Source organism: Alligator sinensis, unplaced genomic scaffold (genome assembly GCF_000455745.1).
Source record: "Alligator sinensis unplaced genomic scaffold, ASM45574v1 scaffold169_1, whole genome shotgun sequence".
Lineage (NCBI taxonomy): Eukaryota > Metazoa > Chordata > Crocodylia > Alligatoridae > Alligator > Alligator sinensis.
In genome coordinates this window covers 898,357-911,651 of record NW_005841924.1, presented here as the reverse complement: position 1 = coordinate 911,651, position 13,295 = coordinate 898,357, and the positions used below count along the sequence as shown (strand labels likewise).

General features: G+C 39.6%; 1 protein-coding gene across 9 annotated transcripts in view; it reads left to right on the top strand.

Moving 5' to 3' along the window:
* ARFIP1 (ADP ribosylation factor interacting protein 1) overlaps positions 1–13,295 on the top strand; it is an 81,714-nt gene that overhangs the window by 41,814 nt on the left and 26,605 nt on the right. For 5 of the 9 annotated variants that reach the window (XM_006019148.3, XM_025198516.1, XM_025198517.1 and 2 more), the window contains 3 exons: positions 4,001–4,109; positions 8,493–8,588; positions 10,850–10,959. In XM_006019148.3, the coding sequence (XP_006019210.1) occupies positions 4,001–4,109; positions 8,493–8,588; positions 10,850–10,959 (315 nt within the window). Of the gene's footprint in view, positions 1–3,442; positions 3,527–4,000; positions 4,110–8,492; positions 8,589–10,849; positions 10,960–13,295 lie in introns of all 9 variants that reach the window. The other 4 variants (XM_025198518.1, XM_006019149.3, XM_025198520.1 and 1 more) reach the window with 4 other exon arrangements.

The window sequence follows — 13,295 nt, the reverse complement described above, 5'->3', positions numbered from 1 at the left end:
GGAAAGAGATAATTAAATACTTGTCAGCTCAGGAGGAAGAGGTTTTCTTCATGTTTTCATCTGGTCACTAAATAGTATTATCACAAGATTCATGTGCAGTATCAGAACTTTGAGGTCTTTGCCAATGTTTTATTTAAGGCTGCATACATATGTTAAAATGATCTGGGAGAAGTCTTCCAGGTTTGTTTTCCTAGTAGAAAAACTTACCCAGAGGCCCCTGAACAGACATTTGATGCCAAACCCTTGATGAACAGAGAGAGCTTGCAGTGTTGACATTGCACAGCCTGTGCGCACAACTTGGTGTACTCTGCAGACCCCCTCAGTCTGCCGGAAAACAGATGGCAGCAGTGCACAGAGCAGCATTGATTGGCTGATCCAGACTGCTCAGGGTCAGCTTGTGTCTCCTCTCTTGAGAAGGGGGTACGTTTTGCTCCGTGCTTGGTTAGTAAAAGTCCAACAGGTGACACAGTCTCCTTGGGAAGTGTGGAAACAAAGGACAATGGTTGAGGTGCTGGAGGACTGTACCATGGCATCTCTCAGAAAAGAACATGTACAGACATTGTCTCTCCCAGGGGAAACTCGCTTAGAAGTTTAACTGTGGTTGTTCCTGGGTTATTTTTTTTCCTGGACTGATCCATGTTTGCTCTGGAAGAAATATCCTGAACACCCATGGTTTCTTCTGGGAGGGCAGCAACTCTTTTAAGAGAACCTGCATGTCTGTACATGGCATATGGCTTTATACTATAGAAAATTAAGTTACTTTTTGAGAAGTAGACTTGGTGTGCTTGTTTCTACATGTTCCTATTTACATTTCATTCCTATGTCTTAAATTTAAGATAAAAACAATATTAAGCCCTACCCCTTAAGAACCTGATCAGATCAAGCTTTTCACACATCCTGCCTGATATACATTCATATTTATCTAATGAATTGAATCTGGATGAATTATTACTGCCTAACAAAAGCAAAAAAAACCCCCAAAACCATAGCTGGAATCGCACAAATATTTATTTTGGAGAACTTGATATCCTAATGCCAGTCTATTAGTAAGAAATTAAATATTCTTGTCACCCTTCCTGTTAACTTTGCAGGCACTTTGTATTTATATAAAGTAAAGCATCTATTTGTGGCTCTAGAGAGGTCTTGCTCATATGATTAAGTAATTCAAACATCATCAGTGTTTCCAATATCAAAAAATGGTAGTTGTTGGGGTGGGGTAGGGGGAAACCATTCCAGCTCTGAGTGCACAAATATTGTTTGGTTCATCCTTTTTTCTGAAAAGCCTGAGAAAAGAAATGAACTTAGCTTCTATTCTATTAACATTCCAAGCTAGCATTTAGCAGTAGTGTGAATGCTTTCTCTGCTCTTTTTCACTGCCAGCCCTCCAAATACAGGAGTAATTTTAATTTTAAAATGCACAGTGTTGCTTCTTCTAAGAAGTGGAAGAGGTCAGGTGACCAAAAACTCACACTTCCTTTCGTGAGGGAAGGGCAACTAACCGGGAAGGCTGGGGAATCCCATATTTTCAGTGACAAGCAACTCCATTCAGTGGTTTTGTTTTAAAATGTAATCCTCTGGTGAATGACTAAATAAAAATGAAAGTGGAATTCCATATTTATATCCATCTCCTCATTATACTTCTTCAGTTGTCAAACATGATTTTTCTAACTACCAACTTCACAAACACAGCTGGGGACTTGAATGTAAAGATTAATCTTTTTCAGTTGTTGGTAGCAAAAGAATTCTGAAGACACAATTGTAGGGATTATTACTAGTCCAAAACACATTGTTCACTTATGCTTCGTTTATACCTGGCTTTGGTCTTCATTTAATGTTTTGTAGTAATATAACTAAAGTTGTATGAATAGTTGATTATTTTGATTCACTGGTAGTTCTGAAAAGTGCCAATGGCAAAAATTTCATTTTAGAGGAAACTAAAAGTTTGACTTTTGGTGGGAGATCTTTATCCTTTTAGAATTTAGAATTTTTAAAGCAAATACATTTTTAAAATGGGATTGGAGGAATCCCCAGAATATATCCATTTGAAAATATGAGCGCAAAATATTTAGACCAAAAAATGCCCCAAACTGTTTAAATTCAATATGAATCCTTAAGTAGTTTTGGTCTACCCAAGTCTTAACTTTCTTGTAAATAAGATATTCAAGAAAGAACTTTGCTAAATTTTAAATACAACAGTTGAAAATGGTCTTCAGGTCTTGTTAACAATGACTTTAGGCTGTCTTCTCACCAAAAATGGTGTTATATCTAGCTTGAGGTAGGTGTTCTAACTGAAAAACAGAGTGAAGACACAGCTAACTTTTAGACCAAAGCTGATGCTTACCTAATATTTGCTGACACAATGAAAAGTCCCAGAAGTTCTTATTACAAGTGGAAGCACAAGAGCAATCCTTTTCACATGCATTAAACAAACTGAAGTGAAGACAGTGACAGAACCTAGGTTTTAGCTTGCCCTTCAGACATGTGCTAGAACTATAACAGCCTTATCTTTGCTTCTAAAACACAATAAAAATCTTAGTGATGTGCAAACATGTTGTATTGTCTAATAAAGATTCACCCTTTATATGGTTGCAGTTTTTTATTAAAAAGTTTGTTAGTTGTAAACTTAAAAATGCAGTGAAGTCAGATGTGTGAATAGATTACAGAATATTATTTTAGGTGACCTTTGCAAAAGCAGAACTATGCTTCAGTCTTTTAATACATTAACAGGATTTTAAGAATTTTATAGCTGAGATAAACCTATATTGCTTGTGAAGGTGGAGGTCAGTTTCTTGAAGCTGAAAGAAGATCTGGTGCTCAGGACTTTAGGCCTAAGACTAACCAGGAAAGCATTTTGATTTATTTTTTAAATTTTATTTTGAGGTGAAAGTGTTCCTGATATGTCAACCACGGGTTTCTCTGTCTTGTAATCTGGGTGTACGTGTTGCGTAATTTTTGTCTCATCCATTTTAGCTATTGCCTACATTTAGTGTGTTCACAATATATGTGTGAACATGTGAGATATTTGTAAGCGATGAGCATGAACAAAGCATTTAAAGATGTATTTGGCTCTACACATCCAATAAATAGGGGAAAAATGTTGTTTTGGCTTTCCTGTGGGAAAAAACCTATGTAATTCCCTCCCCTGCCCTTCCTGCCATCCCTCCCCCTCCACCCTTCCTTTACTCCGACCCCTTCTAGACTGTGAATTTAATAGCAGTTCTTCTGTATTAGTCCCCAAGTGGATACTCAGGACAGGATCTTGTTCCACCTCTTAACTGCCTGAGAGTGATCCTACTTCATTCTGCTTGAGTCCCATAAAGCATTTAAATCAAAAGGTGCTAGTCTTGCTCCTGCTTTTTGTGACTTTGTCTTTTAAAATAATATGATAACATGTTATAAATGTAGGCTTGTTAATGCTTTTTTGTTTGTTTGTTTTTCCTAGGGACTTGAGCAGAGGTGAATAGGATCTGGCCCTCTGATTTCTGCAGCTTAGTTTACTTTTCAAGGTGGACTAAACTGCACAAAGGTACTCAGTGCAGAGTGTGTGTGTCCACATAGGCAACTGTTGCAAAATCATTTATTTTAGTCTGTTTTCTCACGTGAACAAGCCTACATGAGGGTGATGATGGGAGAGGCTTCTAGTTCCCAGTTATTAGTGAGATGTTTGTAGGAGTTAATCACTTTGAAAAATAAAGCTAAGTATGTATTGTGTGCCTAAATGACTTATTCAGTAAATTGAAATTGCAGAGGGAAGTGTGTTTCTTTCATCTACTTCAGTGAATAAAAAGAGTTTAACCTCTAATGTATTTTGTAAACACTACAACAGGTTTATAAGAGTGTTTGGCCCTAATGCATCATAATAGAATGCCATTACACCATAAATGAGGTTTTGTGCCACAGACAGAATAGTTTAAAGTGATCTGCAAAAGATAATGTAATACCTAAATGTTTTCTTATTTGGGTTTTTGCATGAATTTTCCTTTTTATTCACGTTTCCAAGGATTTGAAACATTCATTACCAGTTGGACTTGGACTCTCTGAAACTAAAATAACATCTCATGGCTCTGACAACACCAAAGAGGGAGTCATTGAAGCAGGACCATTCCAAGGTAATAGTAACTGCTTGAATGTCTCAATTTTTAATGATAACAATTCAACTGATATAGGTTTGTTTCAGAATTGCATGAAATCCACCCCAGTTATCAGTTTCTCAGACTTGACAGCTGCCTTGATCACTTTTGTATAGTAATGATTGTGAAGGTGCGACATGCTCGTTACTAAAATGGCAATATTAGATTTTCAGTTTCTCAAGGGGAAAATAAAAACTGCTAACAGACTATAACCACTTTTTAACTAGCTTCCAGTTTTATGTAAGAGTTGCCTTTCTTATCAGTTTCTCAGAACTCATAACAAAGATGTTTCTTCATGTTAGATGTGTGTTAATGTAATATATATGAAACTTTCCAAAGAAAGAAGAAACTATTTATGGTAAAACTTTTATTTTGTTTAGAACCCTAATTATCTTTAAAGAATTAGAAGTAAACTTATTGTAAACTTACATAGTGGAATTGATTTTTATTTTTTTTCTTCCCAACTATCACTCCTCAGTAGCCAGTTTAGCTTTCTAAAGTGAATAGAATTAGAACTTCCCCAGTGTTAGGTTTGCTGTTTCTACTGACACTGAATTCCCCCTCCTGCCCCCTTTTTATCATGGTGCATATATTAAGGTCCTGTAAGTATGAAAAAAATTGGATTATACTGAAAATAGAAGAGCATAGAGCCACAGGATTCTTCAATGTGAATAGACCTAGTTTTGCTGTTAATGTACTAAAAGGCTACATCCTTTGGGGGTGGGGGGGGGAACATATTTAACATCTGTGATTTTTAAACAAATGCTGTACTTCAGGGGAATTAAGTCTTTTGAAAACTGACTTGATTGCACTATGAATCACAAGCTAGTAGGTTTTTTGTATTGAATGTAAATTTCACACTGTATCCTAGTAACCATTTTTAGTATGTAATTAAAGCTAATGCTGAAATTATAAAATAAACTAGTGATATCACTCTTTGTTTCTCTTCATCCGACTGTGTCTGGAAACAATAATGAACACCAGGAAACAGGACATTCATGTGAAGTTGTAATAAACTATTACGTGGTTTATTTTATCTAGAGCAGAATTATGAATTTAAAAGACCTAAATGAATAACAAATGAGCAGATGTGAAAATGAGTCTTTGTAGCAGCAAATTAATTTACATATATCATTTGTTGCTTTTATAAGTTTAAAACTTTACATTTTGGTTTATATCCTGACATAAAAAAAAGTTACATATTTAATGTCTTGGTTTCACCATCTTTGACTCTAGCTGTCTGGCTAATAGAAGCTGTATAAATGTATAGCAAACAAGTGTTCTCCATCACTACACTTACTCTGTCTGTAAAGAAGTAAGAAATCCATGAAACAGCCATTGTTGTAGAAGATAACTAACTGGTGTCCAGGACGCTGTTCAAGCTGTGTTAATCATTTTGGAATATTGCAAATACTCTATGTTGGTAAGAAATCCTTAGCTCTTCCATAATTTCTGGACCACCATGGCTACAACATCACACTTGCACTACCTCATAGTTGGTCCAATAAAGGATATCATCCTAAGAAACAGGGGTGCACCGATGTATTGGTTGGCTGTTGGTTCAGCACTGATAAAGGAGAAATTACATTATCGGCTATTTTTGGTCATTGTAGCCAATAATTACAGCCGCGTGCCCAGCGCATCCTAGTGAGTGTAGTCTGGTCACCACACCCTACTGCCAGCCCAAGCCTGTGGCAGACTACAGGTTCCAGCGAGCAGTGGGAAGGGGAAGTGGAGGGAGCGCCAGGAAGCTGTCACTGGGCACCATGCTCAGCAACAAAGGGACCATTACTGGCTTCTGCTGCTGCTGCCAGGGCAAGCCATGCGTACAGCAGGGGCCTGAGCACTGGGACTGCTCCTGGGACAATGGGCTGCGTGCAGGCAGGGGAAAGTACTATGCGAGTGACATTCTTTCTGCTCCACTAGGCACTGGATACTTTTGCAAAAATAGCTTCTCCTCGGTGGCCATGGGAGCTTGGCTGTGCGGAGCCTGCCAGCACTGAGGCAACAGTGTACTCTGGGGCTCCATATGTGCCTGGCACTGCTGTTCATGGGAGGGTCTGCCCCACCTGCTTGGGACAGCTGCATGGGTTGAGCGGGGCTGCGGGTAGGAGCCATGAGCAAGGGAGCAACATGCGTGGGAATAAGGTGGTCACCGCCCTCCTGATCGAGGGCCGGAGTAGGCAGGAGGCAGGTGTGTGTGTTAAATGCAAAACAAATAAACAAAAGGGTTTATTTATGTCAGTAGTTTAAAATGCCTTGCACCGTTACTAAATATCAGTTATCAGATCGATATCAGTCAATATGGTTGATTACTCATCAGCTATCAGTATCGGCCAAGAAAATCTTTATCGGTGCACCCCTACTAAGAAATCTTTGCCTCTTGCGCAGCTATTTTAGCAATGGAACTTGTATAAGATGTGTAGGACAGTGGTGTTTAATTTGTTGGCCTCATGGGCTAGATAAGTGGCGAAGAACCACTCTGCAGGCTGGATCCAGCGTGGGGTCAGTGTGCAGGGTCAGTCCTTGGTATGATCCAGCATGCCAGCCTGGCCTTGTGTGCTGGATTTGGCTTCAGAGTGACTCCACAGAACCAGTCAGCCCTTTGTGCTGAATATGGTTTCAGCCTGAACTGGCACACACAACTGTCATCCAATTCACAGGTGTCCCCAGAGCTCCAGAAACTTGGCAGCTGCGGAGTCATGGCAGCATTAATGGCCGTAGTTATGAAAGTCACAGCAATTAAATGCTGCCACTGCTCCCCCTGGCTGCCAAATTTCCAGACTCATGGGGAGTCCCGCAGTCCAGGTGACATGGCCCTGTGGATCACACTTGGCCCCTGAGGCCAAAGGTTGAACACCACTGGTATAGAACATAATTTATTCCTAATCGTCTTTTTGTGAATGAGGAATTAGGAAACTTCCTTGTGGAAAATTAGACCTCAACTGTTACAAATAATAAAAAGATAAAATATTGTCCCATTTTAAACATTTTTCAACTCTTGTCAAAATGACTTAATAAGAGGGAAAAAATAAAAATTGAAGTCCTTAGATGGGGAGGTATGAAAAACAAATCATAACTAAGGGTGCATATTGCTGTGCAAGATGGAAGCGAAACTATGAACATATGAATGAAATGCTGTTCCTAGCTTGTTTATACATCCCTAGACTTTCAGTAAGATTCTGTAGTCAGTCTTCTGTAACTTCAGAATCCAGTTGTAGCTATTACAGAACGTTATGACAGGAAAGGACAAGTTTAAAGTCTTGGAGCCTTAATTTAATTTAATTTTTTTGGTGTAGTCTACCGATGTGATTAAAGTGTTTATATTTACAGTTGGAGGGGAGACGCTTCATGCTTCAAAGATTCCATAATGGACATTAGAAAAAAAAAATTGTTTCAATTACTTAGGGAGATGTTTTTGGTGATGGTGAATCTGTGAAATAACTTGTGGAAGTCACTAGTGTGTTCAAGGACTATTTTGAAGGCATGTTGACCCAGTAGATCTTTAAAAAGCTTTGAAAAAATAGCTTATCAGTTTATCAACTGAGGCACAAAATGAACTTCTCACTTGCATATTAACTAGCTAATGCCAAAATAAAGTAAACTATTATGTAAAATTTTGTAAGGCTGCCTTTGCTGCAGTTAAATGAGTAACTTGATTATTTCTCTTTTGTGATTGGAAATGCACAAATCCATCAGTAGCACATTAGAATATCCAAAACTCTGGGAGTAAGTGATGCCAATAACTTAAGTATGCTTAATGGAATGAATATTTTTTTCAGTAGAAAGTTCTCTTCTCAAAAGATGTTAACTTTTTAGATCCCTAATGTCTCGCTTCAGATCTCACATTATTGCATAGCATGCCAACGCATGTGTGTGTAATTATACACAATTAACTTTTGTTCTTGCACCTGCTAATGTAAACCTGGAATTGAAACCAGGGTTAAAGTACCTCAAAGTTCTAGTTATAACCCATTGAAAGTACAGATTGAATTTTACCTACAATTGAAAAATCAGATTCCTATTGAAAAAACCCCATATTAAACAGTTAATGCTACATGAAATAATGTTTGTGAGTTTTTTGCCTGCTGCATCTGTCACTTGTATTTTGAGAAATTTTCGTCATGCTGCCAATTTCTTGTTAGAGGGGAAAAATGATTAACTTAGGATAACTTGGAGTAGTTCACATGAACAGCTGCAACTTTCCACCAGAAATTCTAACGATTCTTCCATACACTCTACTAGTTGCTGAGCCAAGCATATCTCCAATATTAAAAACTGTCTGTTTATACATAAAGAGTACATCTTTCTTTTTAAGAAGAAATTTAATTTTTTTTATGGTTAAATGTGTCCCCCTTTCAGGTTCCTCAGCATCACCCAAATCATCTGTTATATCTCCTAGCAGTGCAGCAGCTAGCAGACTGGCTGGACAAGGTTGTGATTTAATTATTCCCACAGGTATTCACTGCACTGAGCAGATAACGCCCTTGTCTCTGCTGACAACACTAACTCCTTAATATCTGTAATAATTTGATTTATTACTAGGTGGGGATGCAATTCTGGCTTTTTTGGTAGTTCTTTCACCTCTGGGCTTATAAGCTTTAACAGTTTGCAAAGTAACCTGTGCTTTTCTTTCTGTATAGCTTTCTGTTTCCAGAGCATTAAATGTAATCTATGTGATTTTACTCTTTAAACAACAAATAAAACAAACAATCATTAAAAAAAATATTTATGCAGGTGCTAAATCTCTCAATTTATACCGATGCTAAATCTCTCAGCATTCTTCTTTTGTCTGCCAAAAGGAGCAACACAATCCAAAAGGCTAAGCATAGGATAGGACTTTGGAAATTCACAACATCCAACCGTGCTTTCACTGATTTGATCTGTTGCTGACAGTGAATTATTCCATCTTTTATGTCCATTTCCCCTCTCTTTAAAAAGGGGAAAATGGTAATTTAGTTTTCTTGAGCATCTTACGAGGGTTAATTACTTATGATGATTATTTAGTACTTTAAGGATTTAAAACTTGCAAGTACTCGGTGGTTACATCTACACGAGACTCTGACTGCACAGTTATTGCTGTGCAGTCATTTAGTACTTGCTTATACAAGTATTAAATGACTGTGCGGTAACCGTTGTTACTATGCAGTAGCATTGCCAAATGGCTTTTAGGTGATGCTGACTGTGCAGTAGCTCATTACTGCTGTGCGGTCAGTGTCTTGTATAGACACAGCCAGTGTTACAGGAATATTTGTAGATACCTACAGACATCTTCTCATTTTTCAAACCCTTGTTAACAAAATAATCTGGCTGTGTAATATTATTTCGTTAATATATAAATAATATATTATATAATATACCATATTTGGGGTTACACAAAATATGATGAATGGATAGATATGTATTTCCTTCTCCCCTCAAGTTTAGATTGGCTTTTTGTTAGCATCTCAGTTCTGTTTACACAGGATAGTACTTTCAAAGGAAATTAAACGTTTCTATACTGACTCCTCCTTTTGCATTTGGCAGGCACTCTATGCTGTTGTTTTTTAGAATGGAAGTCAGCATGGCTCTCTCAGTACATGCAGTGAAGTACACTAAGAAAGCATGTACAAGCAAACTACCATGCCCTTCATATGTCGTTTCCCCCCTTTATTTGTAGGGTGTTAATACACTTGGCATAATTTGGGCTGGTACTGCAGACATGGTAAACATGCTGCCAACCAACCTGTGATTGTTATCATTTCTGAGGTCGGTGTTTGTAAACATTTAATAAAAAAGATTAGTGCAGAATTGAATAGTTTTCCCTACTGACACTCAGGCCACAAGTGGCATGGACAACTGCTGTGGGTAGCATGCAAGCCCTCGGTGTTAAGTAAAGAGGCACCAGAAAGGAATCAGGGAGCAGAACAGAGACGGGAAACTGTTGCAAGAGATGTCAGATATTACTGCCTCAAGTCATGTTAACCTGTCCATTGCCCAACAACCAGCTCATTTTTACATGGTGAGTGAGGATCCCAAGCTCAGGGTTCAGTGACCAGAGGAGGCCACTCTTACAGCAGCATCCTACTCTGCTCTGTATGATCGTGGCTTAACCGTTCCCTCCCTTTGGCTTTTCAATGTGCAAACTCCATCAGATGTGCCTGTGTGGGAGTGGATGAGAGAGGCACTTGCGGGGGAGGAGGGCTTAATTGTGGCATACATGTAAAAAAGGCTGGCCACCCCTGCTCTAGATATTTGTTTATATCATGTGTTGATTATTCTTGGCTATAGCAAGCAGTTCATATGTTTCTGTAAATTATTAATTGCCTGGAGAGCATGAAAATGTTTTTTTAGGTTAGCTAACTCTAGCTGGGTGTTGGCTATAGAGGCTGCCAGTTTGGTTTTAATAATGAAGCACATCTCAAAAGCAATTTTGAAGGTAGCAACAAACTCTGCAAACATCACCGTAAACTTTATTACTCAATAAAGTGATTAATGTATGTGGGGTTTTGTATCTTTTGAAAATAATCAATTATTTGTGTTTTCCTTTATTGCATATACATGCATACCTGACTTTTTTAAGAGCAGTTTTGTTTCCTTCATATGCATTTCACTACCATCTTTCATATGCACTGAAATTAGCTGCAAAATTGGCTTTTGCATGAACTTGGTATACTTGATTTTTTTGAAAGTCAAGTGTCTTTTATGTCCTAAAGGTAAACTTGTTCTATCTTGCAAAGGTGGCAGAATGCATCAGAAAAGTGGGCCAGTTGTGCTAGCAGATGAAGTAAAGAATCCAGCCATGGAAAAATTGGAACTTGTAAGAAAATGGAGCCTAAACACTTACAAGGTTAGTACTTTTTTATGCGTGTTAATTTCACAGATATAGCCTAAATCTTCCAAAAGTCTCCTTACTATATTAGGTAACTGAAAATTTGCAATCCTGTTATTGAGCAAAATCTATATAGACAAGCTCACCTTTTTTAATGCTTCAGTGACCTTTCAAAAAGAAAATAAATGAAACCTGGCTGGCAAAAAGAAGAGAAACTTGTATTGATTTTAGGCTTCCTTAACTTGACAACATTGTGAATAGACTTTTTATTTGTTTCTACTTCCTATTCTTATTTAACCTACAAGTTGTTATTTGTTTGAATGCTGGTGGTTGAACTGTTTAGTTTTGAATAAACATCATTGATTAGCATTAGAGGATATTAAGTTGAAAGCATGAAAATCAATTCATTGTTTTTGATCATTTGACCCATCATCCCTTCTGGATTTTTCGGTTATCGCTTCTTTCAGATAAACTCAGATGCTTGGGGCATTTCAATACAAAAATGCCATGGAGACACAGGTTTATAAAGTTCACTTATTTACTCTTATTTACTTGGAAGACAAGTAACTTCCAAGACAAGCTTCCCAAGTAGCTTCCAAGACAGCTACTGCAAGGTAACCTAGAACCTTGTCATTTGAATCCCAAGGTCCTTAGTGCCAGTCAGATAATGTCTTCCTGTCTGATAGGGATGGGAACCAGGAAATACATTTTATAATTGTAGCTTAGCATTTGCTAGAAGAACTAGTTTAGATTTTTTTTAGGGGGGTGGAGACTTGCGCTCTTTCTTGCCCACTTCTATTTGTTCTAGAATTTAATTTTTTCAAGTAACTGAAATTATCTTTGGCAGTTGGATGGCCATTTCTAGTTGCTGCTTCTGCCTGCTGCATTCCTGTCAGAAAGAAATCAGCCTTCTGCCATCCATTTTATGCTGTTCTTGAAAATCTTCTGTATTATCCAGATAGGCAACCTGCTGACCTTTAAGATTTGAATTTGGTTAATTGCAAACTTATAAAAAGCCCCTTGGTTATGCTCCATGTTCCATACCTTTCTGAGGAATCCTTTTCTGGTAGATGTTGACTTGACCAGGAGACTGCAAGTGGTAGACTGGCTGCTAATCACTGTGCACTGCCTTTTGTAACAGAAAGTTATCTGAGGATTTGGGCAGAATCCTGGCAAAATTAGCACTGGCTATTCATTTGAAAAGCTGTTTCCTCTGTCAGTCTTTCAGGCTGCATGATTGTTTTACCTCCTGGAAAAAGCAAGCAAACAAAAAAACTCAACAGTTGAAGGTTTAAACATTTGAGAAATGAGCATCTGCTGCTGTTGTTTCCTTCAACAATTCAAAGATTAAGCATTCTTACCCATGGCTACTGAATGAAGCAGATTGTAAATCTAAATCAGTTGTGACCTGAAGTACCTGTACTAGAATAAAGCTTATTCCAGCAGAAGCACACTCATCCACAGCTTTAGAGGTGCACTGATACACAGTGCTGTCCCTGGGGTGGGGGGTACATGAATTGGGGTGACTGCCCTGGTCCCTGCATTGTGGAGGGCCCTGTGGTCAGTGCCGTATAGGAGCCGCCTGTAAGTGGCAGAAGGGGAAGGCTAACGGGGCTCAGTCCCCCCAAACACAGGGCAGCAGGTACAGCCAGAGGACAGCCTGGCCGCAGGGGGGAGGGGCGCACGCGCACTCAGATACCTGCACGCTTGCAGCCAGGATCATAGTGCGCCCAGCATCAGGCAGGTAAGTTCCTTTTAATCAGGCTGGGGTGGGGGACAGATCGAGAGTGAGGTAGGGGCAGGGTGAATCATCCATCCCTGCCCCGCTCCCTCCTGCACTGTGGTGATTGCCACCCGGCCCGCCTGGGGCCCTGTTCACACTGAACTGGGCCCCGGCTGGTCCAGGTTGTGGGGCGGTTGGAGTCAGCATGGCTCCAGGAAGTGAAGAGGGGGCACGTGGGCCCTGTCCTGATCTTTGCACAGGGAAGGGGCAAGCCACAGCTGGGCTCCACCTCTGCTCCCACGCCTCACTGCCACTGCTGCTTTGAATGTGGGCGTGGGGGAAGGGGTGACCTCACGGCAGCAGCAGACCCCAATCCCAAGCCCGGTGCAGCCTGGTGACTCCTTCAGAGCTGGCGTGGCACTGGGAAGAGGGGGGAGGGGGGCATATAAGCCCACAATCCTTGCACCCAGCAGGGGCAGGCCGCAACTAGGCTCGGCCTCTGCCCCCTGCGTCCATGCTTCTCTGCTGCAGCCCTGAACCCCAGCCCTTTCCCCTCCCCTTGCATCTTCCTTCACAGACTCTCACGCCTGGCGGGGGGGGGGTGTGCATGCTCAGCCCCCCCGTTTTTTTT